The following is a 17,605-nucleotide window of genomic DNA, read 5'->3' as shown; positions in this document are numbered from 1 at the left end:
GGGTAATCCGTCGCCAATTGGATGGAAACCTAGCTACTGACATTTCCTGATAACATGTACTACAACATGACAAATGCAACACATTTTGCAGTGGGTCTTATAACACAGTCAAACATTTGTTGAAAGCAACAATTTAAGTAACTCACATTAAAAGGCACATATCCTTTTAGATAAACTCTTAAGACGTATAATTATGGTTAAAAGAAATCTAGTTAGACTGTAATATGACCAAATACACAAACTCCCCTATACATTACCACCCTTTTTGTGTCATTATTGCATAACTTCCGAAGTCTGATCAAATAATGACAATCTGTGTTGCAAACCTTGCATTTCCCAATTTTTCTAAAATACGCTGTGGCAGCGTTTACAGCCGTTGGCTTATGTAGAAGTGCATATTTCTGACAGCTAGGCATGTTAGTGCAAACAATCATGTTTTATGGTTGATAATACTTTGTTTTCACACCAGATAATATCATTTAGGTTTAAATAATGCAATTGAATTCACAGGTTTAACCTATTATTTTTACACAACTAAGCTTTAGCATTAGCTAACCTATGCATTAGCATTAGCTACAATGGAAACATATGCATAAACAATGTGGATGCTGGGCTGCCCTGTGTCCTGCACATGTTCTTTTGCCATTGTTTTACGCTAGGAGTATAAATGCAATGTCCCAGCTTTAAATGTATGTACCAAATGGTTAATGTTTGTTCTTGAGAGCAACTAAATGTACTACTGCGCTCAACTACAGCTGCTCATAACCAAAATCCTTTACAGTAAACGCGAGACTGCTAAGGAAGGTTAACGGTAGACTCAGCAATATGACATCTTCATACACAACCTGGCGTCTTTCTGCTTACATCAACAGAATTTAAATTTGCCAAGACTCTTTCCAATGTGAGCATACCTCAACGAAGGGAGGGTGCAAATGGGAGAGCCCCGCTGTATATGATGATATCATACTACTACTGAGTGTACTATAACATTTACATTTTTGTCATTTAGCAGACTCTCTATCCAGAGTATACAGGAGCAATATGGGTTAAGTGACGTGCTACAGGGCTCATGACAGATTTTTCACTTAGTCGTCTGGTTGATTCGAACCAGCAACCTTTCGGTTACTGGCCCAACGTTCTTAACCGCTAGGCTACCCCCGAGTCCTACCTGTCTGAACTGCTCTTCGTAGGTCCAGTCCCCATGGTCCAGGCCACCCAGCTGGCTCTGGGATCCGTGTGGGGGGAGGATGGCCGTTCGGGGCTCCTGGTCTGGGTCGGTGCTGGGCCGGGCCGGCTTCAGCAGCTGGGAGTGGGGGTGCAGCTGGCGGTGAGGCAGCAGCAGGATGCCCTTCCCCGGGGCCACCGCCTCCCGGCCTGTAGGCAGGCCCTCGTTGACTAGCTCGTCCTCGTAGTCCTCCTCCATGTCCCCCTCAAAGTCCTCCTCATCCCACTTCTGCTTTCTGCAGCCGAGAGAAAAGCCACGCCACCCGCATATTACAACACCGTACACAAAATGGCATATACCTGAAATATACCTGTATACTGGTGAACTTGTGTAACCAGTAAGGGCAATGATCACATTCGATGGAAAGCTAGCTAACACACTATTGAAACCTTAAAAAGGTGTTGCATTATATAGGCTAAATGGTAAAGATTGAGGAAATGTGTATGAAACGCTCACCCATTACAAGTGAACAAAGACCAGAGCAAAGCACCCAGACAGACATTCAAGGTGAAATGAAGACAACAGGGTAGAAGAATGAGGCAGTCCTACTCACATCTGCTCCTCTTCCACAGAGTCCATCATATCCTTGTACTGCTCCTCTCCTTCCTCATCCTCATCATCTTCCTCCTCTCCCTTAATGCTGCGCTCTGAAGTGGGGCTGTCTGAGGCCCTCTGCAGCCCTGCCGCCACTGCTCTCATGGCTGCCAGCGCCGCCATCTGGGCGTGCTCCGCCTCGGGGGCGGGGCTTCCCATCAGGTCGTCCCCAATGCGGGCGGAGGTACATCCGTGACCCTGCAGAGCGCCACCCTGCTGCAGCTGCTGCTGCTGCTCCAGTTCCATCAGCAACTTGGCCCTCTGCTGCCTGTGAAGGTTCTCCATCACGGCTTGAAGCTTCATCTCAAGGGAAAGTGATGCACCAGTCAGTGGTCTCCTTCCCCTCCCCCCTGAACAGCTCCAGTCACAGGGGCCGGTGGGGGCTGCCACCTCTCTAAGCCCTGATGCTGAGGGGCTGGATAGAAGGCCTGACCAACTAACTCAGCGGCTGCAGAGCTCTTTTGACGGGTAGGTTCTTGAAGAGTGGGAAGGGTCCTTAGAGCGATGAGACATGCACTCGGACACTGTCCACAGCTCCCGAGCCGGAAGACTCTTGTGCCGTTTCTCAGTGCAGGGAAGGTCAATGAAGTCTCACCACTTAGCAGAGTCCATGTGAGTGCTGTACTTAAGAGCTAGTGGCTGAAGATCTCTCTATGTGGACATCACCGGAAGGGATTTACCAGGGCCTGTGGGAAAGAGACAAACACATGTGAGACAAAGCACCAGCCACTGCTTCAACATTTAGACACACCTACTCATTCAAGGGTTGTTCTTTATTTTTACTATTTTCTACATTGTAGAATAATAGTGAAGACATCAACACTATGAAATAACAAATATGGAATCATGTCGTAACCAAAATAAAGTGTTAAACAAATCAAAATATATTTTCTATTTGAGATTCTTCAAAGTAGCCACCCTTTGCCATGATGACAGCTTTGCACACACTTGGCATTCTCTCAACCAGCTTCATGAGGTAGTCACCTGGAATGCATTTCAATTAACAGGTGTGCTTTGTTAAAAGGTTCATTTGTGGAATTTCTTTCCTTCTTAATGCATTTGAGCCAATCAGTTGTGTTGTGACAAGGTAGGTGTGGTATACAGAAGATAGCCCTATTTGGTAAAAGACCAAATCCATATTATGGCAAGAACAGCTCAAATAAGCAAAGAGAAATGACAATCTATCATTACTTTAAGACATGAAGGCCAGTCAATTCGGAAAATGTCTATGCAAGCCAACCATGTGATCTCAATCAGTTTCATGGGAAGATGCATTTAGATCTTGAGTTATGTAAGCTACAGCAGGGTTTCCCCAAAGTCGGTCCTGGGGCCCCCCTGGGTACATGTTTTGCATTACACAGGTGATTCAAATTACCAACTCATCATCAAGCTTTGATTGGTTGAATCAGTTGCATAGTGCCAAGGCAAAAAACAAGACATGCACCGGGGGGGGCATAACCAAGTTTATTTTGCCTAGTGGTGCACGCTGTTGAGTATTGGCCACCATTCTAACAATCAATATAAAAATCGTATAATTAAAGAGGTGGTATTTTTGTCTTAAAGTAACGTTATACTATGCTATTATATTCCGTTCTGTTGTGTAGAATACTGTCATTATGTGATCTTTCAGACATTGATTCAGCGTTCTTAAATGAGCACCATTCGCCAGAGTAGTCTGTTCTCTGGGTAGCCGAGTGAGTAGAAACGGTGTGCAAAGTAAAGAATCCTGCACATGCGCAGAAGCTTCTGACCTTTAGCTGTCGGGAAGAGGGGTCTAGAGAAGTTGGATCCGCAGCCACTCAGTTTCATTTAAACGACAGGGTGGATTGTAACCGGGTTGACATTTAAGTCATTTGACCATTTTCTCTTAAATCACCCATAACTCTCCTTGTGACAGGGAGAATGGAAGTTTGTTGTGTGCAACAGGGAGGGGCAATTGAATACAAGCTTAACTAAAAATGTAAACCAGCCTATTTTTCTATGGATAACAGGGTCGACGTGTTACGCTCATCAGCTTTTACACTATGATTTCACTAATAGATGTTCAATGTTTCTTAATTATAATATCTAAGGAATAGTTTTAACATATTAAAACGAGAGTTCAGCTCACAGGAGAGGGTCGACCTTCAACCTGAGGGACAAATGTAAATGAATCACATTAGAAAAGTAAAAATCTTCAGAAATTCCTTTCCCAAAGTTATAAAATAACTAGGGCTTTACAGTGATGGTAAAAAAAATGCGAAAATCTTGGGGTTAAGTGGGTTAAAATATTCCTAGAAGTTGGTCAAACATTACGTGAGACAAACCAAAACTGGGATTTTCTGAGAAAACAGAGAACATACTTTAATGACAACACACTGCTATTAGAATGGTTTTGATTCATTTAGTTAGATAGATGTATGTGATCCAACTGTTAAATTGAGTGTTTTACCAACATTTACACACATAATGGCCGAAGGACATAAAAGGCACCCTATTCATGGTAGGACATATTTTTTGTCAGAAATTCAAATATAAGGGGGAAATCCATGACACAGCCCCGATTTGCATGACCAGTATGCAATTTGTCCAATAAAACATTACTCAGAGTATTTTCTAGGATGACTAAGATCTATTTGTACTGTACTCAAATGACTCACATAGACAGCAATTCATAGGGAGACATGCCAGATTTGGCACCTACAGTGCCTTCAGAAAGTATTCATACCCCTTGACTTATTCCACATTTTGTTGTGTTACAGCCTGAATTCAAAATGGATTCAATATTTTTTTTTCTCGCCCATCTACAACCAATACCCCATAATGACAAAGTGAAAATATATTTTTTATAAATTGCTTTACATTTATTGAAAATGAAATACAGAAATGTCTCATTTACATAAGTATTCACACCCCTGAGTCAATCAATACATGTTAGAATCCCCTTTGGCAGCGATTACAGCTGTCTTTCTGCGTAAGAGCTTTCCACACCTGGATTGTGAAACATTTGCCCATCATTTTTTTCAAAATTCTTCTGTTAAATTGGTTATTAATCATTGCTAGACAACCATTTTCAGGTCTTTCCATAGATTTTCAAGTAGATTTAAGTCAAAACTGTAACTCAATCATATTCACTGTCTTCCTGGTAATCTTCAAATGTGGAAAAAGTCAAGGGGGTGTGAATACTTTCTGAAGGCACAGTAGTTGCTTCTATGGTCTCCATTTTGATTGAACACGGCCTAGGTCACATCTAGGTCAGAACGAAGACAAGCTTTACACATGTTGCTCTGGAAACAATAGCACACACTGACAGGGATATGAAGACAGATTCTCCAAGCAGGTGTTGAACAGACTAGGTTGCCTCTGGAATGACACCCTGGCCAATACCCCGTACTGCACTGCTTTTGACCATAGGCCTATGACTCCAGTCATGATAGTGTTCACAATGAATGTGCTTCTCTACTCATTTAAAAATATACTGCTTTCACATAGGATTCACTGTATTTTGCCTGTAAAAAATAAAATAATAATTGGCCAATGCTTATATGACCCCCTTACAAACAGGCCCATTTTTACCACATTCTTGCCTGCATACTCCTTCTATACATTTACATTTAAGTCATTTAGCAGACGCTCTTATCCAGAGCGACTTACAAATTGGTGCATTCACCTTATGATATCCAGTTGAACAACCACTTTACAATAGTGCATCTAAATCTTTTTTTTGGGGGGGGTTAGAAGGATTACTTTATCCTATCCCAGGTATTCCTTAAAGAGGTGGGGGTTTATACCTCCCATGAGCATGCTGTGATGCCGGGGAGGAGTGGTAGTAGTGGTGTGCAGATGTGGGTGGGCGTCTATTTTAATAAATCCATTGAATATACACCATCAAAACGAAATCCATTATTAATTAATTTAGGCCGGTCCTAAGAAACATAAGACTAATAAAATGCATTTTCAAAACAATAAAATGGCATGTTTTGAGTTGAATTATTCTACACCCAAATTAATTAAATCAATTGTTCATTATTTTGTTCATTAAAACAGACAAGACACACCTACCACGATCACAGTCAACACATTGTAGTAAGAACATAATGGAATATAACAGAATAAAATACAAATAATATTTTTCCCAACTGAAAATAATAGCAATCCTATTTTCAAAAGCTGTCTTGTGTACATATTTCACAACCTCCGTTGGCTTTTGGAGTTGCCTATACGCGATCGGGCAAAATAATAGGCCTACATTTGATTTGGGCTACATTATTGCATGCTAACAGTTTCTGATCAGTGATAGATCAGCAAACGAATAAATGAGCTATACCACCTCCACCTTTTTACCGAAATGATTACTAGGTCGTTAAGCGGAAATAAAAAAGGTTTGGCTTTGATACCGGCAATACCTTTCAGATATAAGGAAAAAGCGGAAAAAAGTTGGCGGTACGGTAAAGTTGTCAGAAAAACATCTTAGTATGAATGGGATAATACAGTAACTAAAACAGCACTGGGAAACCTCTTTGTCCCTTCTATGGGCTTGTGTGTCAGGAGACAAAAAATAAAACACCAGAGATGAACAGTTGTATTAGCAGAGGTGAGAGACATTCAATATTGATTCACACAACATTATTTTCTGGCCCAGAGGGCAACTGTGTCACTGCAGTTGTTGGATCCAAAATAGTAGCAATAGAACATCATACAATACATGGCCAAAAGTATGTAGACATGCTCGTCGAACATCTCATGCCAAACTCATGGGCATTAATATGGAGTTGGTCCTCCCTTTGCTACTATAACAGGCGCCACTCTTCCGCGAAGGCTTTTCACTAGATGTTGGAACATTGCTGCGGGGACTTGCTTCCATTCAGCCACGAGCATTAGTGAGGTCAGGTGCTAATGTTGGGGGATTAGGCCTGGCTCGCAGTCAGCGTTCCAATTTATCCCAAAGGTGTTTGATGGGGTTGAGGTCAGGGCTCTGTGCAGGCCAGTCAAGTTCTTCTACAACGATCTCGACAAACCGTTAAGATTTCCCTTCACTGGAACTAAGGGACCTATCCCAAACCATTATTCCTCCTCCACCAAACTTTACAGTTGGCACTAAGCATTGGGGCAGGTAGTGTTCTCCTGCATCTGACAAACCCAGATTAGTCCGTCGGACTGCCAGATGGTGAAGCGTGATTCATCACTCTAGAGAACGCGTTTCCACTGCTCCAGAGTCCAATGGTGGCGACCTTTACACCACTCCAACCGACGCATGGCATTGCGCATGGTGATCTTAGGCTTGTGTGCGACTGCTCGGCCATACTTTTGGCCATATAGCATATCATATTGTATCAACTTCTATAGCACTATGGTAACAAGTATCTTGTCTGTTTATTGCAACCATAAAACTAGACTAGGGGTTACAGACCAAAACTGTGGTGTTGCTATTACATTCTAAACATACATGTTGAATCATTGACCATAATTATTTATCTTACACCAATTTGCAGCCCCCAATGTTTCACAATACAGTTTCATAAGCCAGTGGTTAAGCCCAATTCAAAACTGACTGTTTCAAGACTGAGTGGTTTTCTAAACTTTTGCACAAAATGTGCTTCCCTATATTTGGAAATAATCCATTACAGAGACACACCATAGCAGAACAGCAAACTGCTTTCAAGGTCTTTGCTGTTCCTGATTAAAATACATTGAATTGTGGGAGGTGCTAGTGGTTTCTCTGCTTCAAATGCCCTTTTTTGGTGGCCAACGTCTTTGATTTCCCACAGACATGGCAAGATAGAGTGAGGACTGTATGTGTTAGATCATACATTTATCATTCTGATTGTCAATAGGGAACATTGAAGCGCTGCATCACATTAATCACCATTATATAAACAACTATGGGACTATATCAATGATTCATGTGATTGCATAATAATGCCATTATCATTCATCTTTGTTATTCAAAACTGATGTAGGTGTGGTCAGCCTTCTGGTGCAAACAAGTTATTTTGCGTCATAGGTGGTGAATGGCTAGGGCAAACTGAGTAACTTCAGTATACTGCTCTACACTACACACAATGTGAACCACAACCTTGAGTCAATCACTGTATCATTGCAACCTATTTAAATGTATTTTGGCTTCAAACTACAGCAATGGACACCATAAGTGATCTGACCATAGGGTTATTGTTGGAGGCTAGATGAAACTGGATGAGGGGGGGGGGGAACTGCCACGAAGCCAACCGGGTGGACAGCCGGTTTAAAAGAAGGATAAGGGACGAATGATGAGAGCTATTGGGTTAATCCTCTGGTTACCTACTGGCAAAGAGACTGAGGGAGGGGTGAGGGTGGAAGATTGTGAGGTCTGAACAAACAGGACAAAGAGATAAGGAAAGCGCTAAGGGTCTAATTCCAAAGTGATAAAGGGTCTCTGCCGCCTCACATAAAGGGTGCTCTAATATTCAACTATAGTCTCCTAAAGAACGCATGAGACAGTACAGAGCACTAAAATTGTGCATTGGAAACGTTTGTAATTTGCAGTGTATATTTAAAATCGGCAAGCTGGTATTGGACAGAAAAGCGCTAGTTGAGTTTGGAAGTGTGTAGGGATCTCTCCAACATATTCTGGGACTACGGACCACATCTTGACATCTCCTTTTTGCTTAGAATAGAGGTGGAGGCCTTTTGCAGACCACCACCATAATACATAAGGTCCTTTTCTAAAACCTGGTCAATAGTGCTGGTCTTGATTACTGGTATGTGGTCTTCTGTCACATTCCTCCAAGTATTACCTCTGGAGAGAATAACACTGCTTCTATTGAGCCCATTACACTAACAACAAGATCATTCAGGAAGTGTCACCCACACTTTCCACCAACCTCTTCCACAACACATTCAGAATGGGGCTCAAATCTCAAATCTGATTAGCAAAGCCAGCCATTAAATTACGTTGGTCAAATTTCAGAATAATCGTAATCCAATGATCTCCTTATTATAATAGTTTAGAGGAATTTTGGGGAGTTTTCAATCAAACACACAAATTCAGCCATTTTGAAAATGCTGACACAGGTAGTAACCTACTGACTACTCACTTCAATATAGTCCTGATGGAATGAAACCAGTTTTTTTTTCATTTTTCAGAGCAAAAGCACGGTCAATCAATGGGACTGAAAATACATGAAGGATGGATGGATTGACTATGGCCTGTGCTCATCTCTGAATGATAGGCTAACACTAGGCTAGCAACAAGGCTAGCAACAACCCTGCTATCAAGAGCAGCATTGTACTCTCCATTGAGCCATGGGAGGGAAATAGTGTGATGTGGAAGTCAACCTACGATTGGCGCAGTCAGGATTTCAGTTGAAACTAGGGCTGTGGCGATCACAAAATTTCACCAGCCAGTGATTGTCAAACAAATAACTGTCGGTCTCACGGTAATTTACACATTTAGCATCTCCTGGATTCCACACAGATGCAGACCTTTGGGAACATCTACATTTTAAAAAGTCAAATAAATCCATGCAATATAGCCTACACCTTCATAAAAAATCCATGATTTACTTTAGACAGGTCTAAAGAAGCATGATATGAAGAAAATGTAGTCTATTTCAGAAGAAAAGAAAAGCATAGTCTGTGTTGTCCTTATGTTAGGTTCTGATGTGGCTATGCCAAATGGCTATGGGCTACACTAGTTAATTTAGCAGACAAGATTTGCTTAGAATTCCGTGGCATTATTTTATATTGTTATATAGTATGAAGAATACAATTGAACAAAGCTGAATAAAATATAAAATATATTTTCTCCAAAACGAGTGCGCACATGCAGCTATTTTGTGTTGAGTGGTTAACAAAGAAATAGGTATTCCTATATGCTTAATTTAGAGTTATGTAACTTTAGTTCTACAAACGTAGGGCTATAGATTTAGATTTTTAATACAGTGTAAGGCTGCATGATGTGACTCCAATGATGATTTGAAAAAAGTTGCTAGAAAGGCATGAGCTCAGCTTTGTTTTTTTGCCAGGCTGTACACACTTTATTAGTCTCTCATTCACAATTTGACAAGCACTTGATAATGCCTCGAATTTCACGGCGGCATCCCCTTTGTGTGGCTGTAATGCACCCTAAAAAAAATCCATGCCTTTTGAAAGCCAATGGCCGTTGTGCTGGAGTGCTGCCCGCTCTCAATCCCGTGATTGGGTATTTCTCACAGGCTACAAGTGAAGACAGACACATCAGGGATGCAACTGCACCTGTCCTTATCTAATTCTGAGGTGCATATTGAAGATATTGGAAGAATTGTCCACATTTAGTTTTCATCAGCCAACAAAATGAGAAGGCCTAACAAACAGCAAAAGCACTAGCCTATGTTAATCTACTATCACCATAGTACAAAAGTTGACCTATTCTGTGCTAGAAATAAATATTCCAAACATAGTCTAGGACAGTTGTGGGATGTGATAGATCCCACTAGCATACAACCACTAGCATCAAAAATACATTTTTACTCAAAGTGGCTGACGCAACAGATCAGAACGTTTAGTTTTAAATGTCAAATAAAAAAAAGTATTAGTCACATGCGCCAAATACAACAACAGTTGTAGACCTTAGTGAAATGCTTACTTACGAGCCCCTAAACAACAATGCAGTTTAAAAAAATACAGATAAGAATAAGAAATAAAAGTAACAAGTAATTAAAGAGCAGCAGTAAAATAACAACAGCGACACTATATACAGGGGGGTACCGGTACAGAGTCAATGTGCAGGGCACCAGTTATTTGAGGTAATAAACTCAGCAAAAAAAGAAACGTCCTCTCACTGTCACCTGCGTTTATTTTCAGTAAACTTAACATGTAAATATTTGTATGAACATAACAAGACTCAAAAACTGAGACATAAACTGAACAAGTTCCACAGACATGTGACTAACAGAAATTGAATAATGTGTCTGTGAACAAAGGCGGGGGTCAAAATCAAAAGTAACAGTCAGTATCTGGTGTGGCCACCAGCTGCATTAAGTACTGCAGTGCATCTCCTCCTCATGGACTGCACCAGATTTGCCAGTTCTTGCTGTGAGATGTTACCCCACTCTTCCACCAAGGCACCTGCAAGTTCCCGGACATTTCTGTGGGGAATGGCCCTAGCACTCACCCTCCAATCCAACAGGTCCCAGACGTGCTCGATGGGATTGAGATCCGGGCTCGTCTCTGGCCATAGCAGAACACTGACATTCCTGTCTTGCAGGAAATCACGCACAGAACGAGCAGTATGGCTGGTGGAATTGTCATGCTGGAGGGTCATGTCAGGATGAGCCTGCAGGAAGGGTACCACATGAGGAAGGAGTATGTCTTCACCTGTAACGCACAGCGTTGAGATTGCCTGCAATGACAACAAGCTCAGTCCGATGATGCTGTGACACACCGCCTCAGACAATGACGGACCCTCCACCTCCAAATCGATAGCGCTCCAGAGTACAGGTCTCGGTGTAACGCTCATTCCGTCGACGATAAACGCGAATCCGACCATCACAACTGGTGAGACAAAACCGCGACTCGTCAGCGAAGAGCACTTTTTGCCAGTCCTGTCTGGTCCAGCGATGGTGGGTTTGTGCCCATAGGCAACGTTGTTGCCAGTGTTGTCTGGTGAGAACCTGCCTTACAACAGGCCTACAAGCCCTCAGTCCAGCCTCTCTCAGCCTATTGCGGACAGTCTGAGCACTGATGGAGGGATTGTGCATTCCTGGTGTAACTCGGGCAGTTGTTGTTGCCATCCTGTACCTGTCCCGCAGGTGTGATGTTCGGCTGTACCGATCCTGTGCAGGTGTTGTTACACATGGTCTGTCACTGCGAGGATGATCAGCTGTCCGTCCGGTCTCCCTGTTGCGCCATCTTAGGCGTCTCACAGTACGGACATTGCAATTTATTGCCCTGGCCACATCTGCAGTGCTCATGCCTCCTTGCCTAAGGCACGTTCATGCAGATGAGCAGGGACCGTGGGCATCTTTCTATTGGTGTTTTTCAGAGTCAGTAGAAAGGCCTCTTTAGTGTCCTAAGTTTTCATAACCGGGACCTTAATTGCCTACCGTCTGTAAGCTGTTAGTGTCTTAACGACAGTTCCACAGGTGCATGCTAATTAATTCTTTATGGTTCATTGAACAAGCATGGGAAACCATGTTTAACCTCTTGACGTTCGCCTAGGATAGCGGGCGCCACAGCGCATTTTGAAAATAATTCGTGCCCATTTTAAACGGCCTACTACTCAAACTCAGAAGCTAGGATATGCATATAATTAATACTTGTGGATAGAAAACACCCTAAAGTTTCTAAAACTGTTTGAATGGTGTCTGTGAGTATAACAGAACTCATATGGCAGTCAAAACCCCGAGACAGATCGAAACAGGAAGTGGAATTCTGAATTGCGAACTCAACTTCATGACGTTGCCTATTAATCACACCGTGAGCTATGGTTCATTGAGCACTTCCTATTGCTTCCACTAGATGTTCCCAGTCTTTACAAAGTGGTTTGAGTCTCCTACTGTGAAAACTGAATGAATGAGACGCTGTTGAAATTGGTCACATGAGGAGGGCCATCACCATTATGACGCCGGCGGCCCTGGCTTCCCTCCCCTTTCGAAACATTTTGAAAGACAATGCAATCATCCTCCTTGAATCTTATTGGCTCTCTTGTTGAAAAACGCCCTGAAGATTTATGTTATACAACGTTTGACATGTTTGAACGAACCTAAATGGAAAAAAAATGCATTTTCTCGAAATGGCTGTCCCGCGGCCGCCGGAGCATTTGGATCAGCCTTCAGACGCACTAACAAGAACAAGCTCTTGGAACATAAAGGTGTAATTGTTTCGAACGAAAATACATTTGTTGTGGACCTGGGATTCCTGGAAGTGCTTTCTGATGAAGACAACCAAAGGTAAGGGATTATTGACAATAGTATACAAGACTAGATGTGATATGCGATTGTTCCAAGATGGCGCTGACCTGTAACTTTAGCCTATTTTTCAGAGTATCGCATCCCCTTTCATCGCAAAGTATGATTACCCAGTAAAGTTATTTTTAAATCTGGCATTACAGGTGCTTTCAAGAGATATTCATCTATAAATCTTAGAATGACAATATTACATTTAAAAAATGTTTTCGAATAGTAATTTAGTAAATTGTAGCTCTGTTTCATCGGATGCATTTGAGGGAAAATAGTCAACGTTACGCACCGATGTAAAATGCTGTTTTTATATATAAATATGAACTTTATCGAACAAAAGAATGCATGTATTGTGTAACATGATGTCCTAGGTGTGTCATCTGATGAAGATTGTCAAAGGTTATTGCTGCATTTAGCTGTTTTTTGGTTATTTGTGATGCATGTGGTTGGTCGGAAAATGGCTATGTGGCTACTTTTACGATATACTCCTCTAACATAATCTAATGTTTTGCTTTTGCTGCAAAGCCTTTTTGAAATCGGACAACGTGGTTCGATTCAGGAGAGGTGTATCTATAAAACGATATAAATTTAAAAAAATTGGTAAAAAAAATATTTATTAAATTTTGTTATGCAAATGGCAATATGATTTTTCGCTGGATGAGGCCGCACAGGGGTTAAACCCTTTACAATGAAGATGTGTGAAGTTATTTGGATGTTACGAATTATCTTTGAAAGACAGGGTCCTGAAAAAGGAATGTTTTTGTTGTTGTTGTTGAGTTCATGTACATGAAGGTAGAGATATTAAAGTGACTATGCATAGATGATAACAAGAGAGTAGCAGCGGTCAGTGGTGTAAGAGAGGTGGGGCAATGCAAATAGTCTGGGTAGCCATTTGACTAGGTGTTCAGGAGTCTTATGGCTTGTCTTGGCGCTCTGGTACCGCTTGCTGTGCGGAAGCAGAGAGAACAGTCTATGACTAGGGTGGCTGGAGTCTGACAATTTTTGGCCCTTCCTCTGACACTGCCTGGTATAGAGGTCCTGGATGGCAGGAAGCTTGGCCCCAGTGATGTACTGGGCTGTTCGCACTACCCTCTGTAGTGCCTTGCGGTCGGAGACCAAGCAGTTGCCATACCAGGCAATGATGCAACCAGTCAGGATGCTCTTGATGGTGCAGCTGTAAAACCTTTTGAGGATCTGAGGACCCATGCCAAATCTTTTCAGTGTCCTGAGGGGGAATAGGTTTTGTCGTGCCTTCTTCTTGGTGTGCATGGACCATGTTAGTTTGTTGGTGATGTGGACACCAAGAAACTTGAAGCTCTCCACCTGCTCCACTGCAGCCCCGTCGATGAGAATGGGGGCGTGCTCGGTCCTCTTTTTCCTGTAGTCCACAATCATCTCCTTTGTCTTGATCATGTTGAGGGAGAGGTTGTTGATAAACTATTACGTTATTTCTCCACATTATAAACGCAGCAATGTGCACATGGCAGTAGGCTATAAGCACGAATGTTCCATTAGCGGGAGAACACCATTATCAAAAGTGACCGCAAATGCGGTTATGCATGTAATGCTTTTATTAAAAAGGTGCATTTTTATGTTAAAATGATCTTCCCCAAACTTGAAACTCACGCGCTGCTTATGTATGCCAGTTAGTCTCTACACCCCTTGAAAAGCGGCATAATGTGCTTAATTTTATGAAGTTATTTGGCCACTTTAGTTGTGATCCAAACCTTATCAAAAAATATAGGCCTAAGGGCTAGGCTACATGAGGTGTGCGACTACGATTCGAAAAAGTTGCAACAAAAATAAGGCAGTTTCTTATGCTGGGCATTATTCACAAGTGATATTATTAAATTCACAAGTGATAGGCTAATAGTCCCTCATCAGACTATTCTTGATTTAATCTTGTCTTTACATATACTAAATAATATGTGTGCGATTCATTTTCAAGCCAGCCGGTGTGGCGGTAATACGGGCATCGCAACAGCCCTAACTGAGACTATACGTTCCAGATTGACCATGTTGAACATGCAGAAGAGTAAACCAGCCAAGTACTTCCAATAAGAAAGCTAAAATCACAGAATAAGGTTGCTGTAATTGGACAGTCATCAACAACTATAAAGGAGATGCAACTAATTCAGTTTGATAGGTTCTCTCTACTGCAGCACCGGCAACGGCCATTGCAGTTTTGCTAGTGCTCAGTTGTCTAGGTTCTGACAACAGCACTCTGGCTTCTGAGTCAATGGTGATCTTAGTATATCAGATCTCCCGCGTAACAAACAACTAAACCTTGCACAGCTGTTGCAACTGTAAGACTACTCTTGTATAGGATGAATGAAACACACATAGATGTTATATGACCTCTGAAATGAAATTCTGCCTGTCGATACAGTTAGCTCTCTCTTGTGGATATTGGCCTTTCATTGCCCATTATCATTGTTCCCTGTTTGCACATAACATTGATAATGTCTGATGCTACTAATTCCTTTAAAAAGCACCATTATTTATATAATTTCCCGGAGATTTCAGAAACAGCCCTAGAAATGCATTTCCTAGATAAGATGCAGTGAGACTCACTTCCATGTTCACTCTTTATGTGACACAGGAAAATAATTCTCCCTAAGGACTGAGCTGAAGAGGCGGTACTTAATGTGCGTATGAAGTGTATCTACATTGAAACACAAATGCCCCAAACTGGATTAATTTGTCGATTCATAAAATTGCAGGGAGGCCATAGTCACCACTAGCCGGCTTCTGCCCAACACCCTGTCTTGAACTTAGTCATCGTTACTAGCCGGCTACCACCCAGTACTCTACCCTGCACCTTACAGACTGCTGCCCGATGTACTGTACATAGTCATTTAACACTGGTACCTTTAATCATGTTTACATACTGTTTTACCCACTTCATATGCATGTACTCTATTCTAGTCATCCTATATAACTGCTGTACATACCTTTCCTATTCAGTATATATATTTATATTCACACACACACACACGACTCTGACATTGCTTGTTCTGATATTTCTTTGTATTTTTGGGATTTGTGTATATTGTTAGGTATACTGCACTGTTCGAGCTAGAAACATAAGCATTTCGCTGCACCTGCGATAACAGTACACAATGTGTACACGGCCAATAAAATTGGATTTAATTTAATCTTGTACAATCCAGCCATTGTCTGGGTAAGTGAGGAGCGATAGGCAGGAAACAGCTCTTTGGCATGGATTCCTAATCTAGTCTGGTGAAATAATTTACACGTACACGTGGGCTACATGACACATGCTGTGTTCCTGTGTATGCAAAACATGCAACCGACTCGGGAGCCCAGTCGGGAAAATATAGTTATCCAGTCGCTCCGTCGTGATTTCATTCTGGGGGCAAGTTGCCAACTTGCTCATTCAGCACACATTCATGCCAAGGGGTGTAAATATGAAGTGCATATAAACTCCTAGATGGACACGTGTGAAGCTCTGTGTTGGTCTCAAGGCAGACGCATGTAAGGATAGTCCTGGATGACTAGGACTCTGATTTTCAATATAATTGCACTGGCAGTTGTCCACGCAAAATGTATATCAATGTTATTGGTGGACAAATAACATGGCTCTTCCCACAGAAGTATCCTTACCCAAGCTTCATTCCACCTACATTACGTCACTATCAGTCTTCCGGGATTCCCCCATGGCTTGAACCCAAAGAGTGAAGTAGTGATTTCCTTTTCCTTTTTTTGGCAGGAGAAACACAGAAACTGCTTGTGTGCCAGAAGGACACTTTGATATGTGGGTTTTGGCAACGGAACAGCTGAAAACGAGCCAACTCACTACACTCCCCCTTAAATGGCAGGAAAACTACAGTAGTGGAGTAAAGAGGCAGGCAGTTGGGGACCAGTCACACACACACACACACACACACACACACACACACACACACACACACACACTTTGGGTTTGTGTGGTCACTGAGCAGCAGTAATAGAAAACGACATACGATATTACAATTCTAGAAGACAACAGATGTCAATTTACATTTTATAGTAACAAATATATCTGAGCAACAACAAGACGATGACAGTACAAAAGCACGATCACTCCAAATAAAGCACTCAGTTCAAGCATACAGTATTTGACAGCTGAAGATTTATCCTCCTTTAAAAACAAATACTCAATTCATTGGCCTTGTGGTTACTGTTCATTGATACTATAGACTTATTCAAATTGCTTACTTGTCTGTTATGAATATGACTCGCAAATATCACAAGATGTATGTAATACGGCAAAACTAAATGTGTATTTAGAGGACGGTCATCCTTCGTGATATGTAGTCACTTGAAACCAATTACACTGTAGATGTAAGATTGGATAGTAACAATATTTTACCCATGTCATTTCTATCGTAACTCTAGCTAAAACTGATATAAACTGAGCTACATTGAGATATAAACGTGTCTAAAAAAACGTACATTTCAACAGCAAACATAGGCCACATTTTTCTTCTTCATATTTTGCCAGTGTGTTCATAAACAACTAAGCTGTTAGGTGAGTCTGTATTTTCACTGCACCTGGGAAAAGGAGACATTCACACAAGGCCATAGCAGAAAACTATTGGATGGATGTTAAGCTAATAGCTTAGAAACATGATAGCTCAGTTCAAATTGGTTTTAGCTATTGTGATGTATCGACAAGGAGGAAGATGCTGTCACGGTTCTACAAATGTTTGACTACTTTGTTTGTTGTTGTTTTAAATAAAATGATTGCTGATTGAATTCCAGATGCAACAACAGGATTAGTGTCGTGTTAGTGGAAATAGTGAATAATTCTGTTATAACACTGAATTTATATTGAGCGTTCAAGACACAATGTGCAGAATCTCGTTTTTTTATATATAATTCC

The 17,605-nt window shown here is 41.6% G+C and overlaps 1 protein-coding gene across 2 annotated transcripts in view; it reads right to left on the bottom strand.

Moving 5' to 3' along the window:
* Positions 1-17,605, bottom strand: part of LOC106613647 (AT-rich interactive domain-containing protein 3A) — a 67,005-nt gene that overhangs the window by 24,964 nt on the left and 24,436 nt on the right. For both annotated transcript variants that reach the window (XM_045687422.1, XM_014216131.2), the window contains 2 exons: positions 1,779-2,505; positions 1,169-1,460 (listed from right to left, as the gene is read on the bottom strand). In XM_045687422.1, coding sequence (XP_045543378.1) covers positions 1,169-1,460; positions 1,779-2,122 — 636 coding nt within the window. In that variant the 5' untranslated portion in view covers positions 2,123-2,505. The remainder of the gene's footprint in view (positions 1-1,168; positions 1,461-1,778; positions 2,506-17,605) is intronic.

The sequence above is a fragment of the Salmo salar genome, chromosome ssa10, assembly GCF_905237065.1.
Source record: "Salmo salar chromosome ssa10, Ssal_v3.1, whole genome shotgun sequence".
Lineage (NCBI taxonomy): Eukaryota > Metazoa > Chordata > Actinopteri > Salmoniformes > Salmonidae > Salmo > Salmo salar.
The sequence above is the reverse complement of the archived record's forward strand: the minus strand, read 5'-3'. Positions and strand labels throughout refer to the sequence as shown.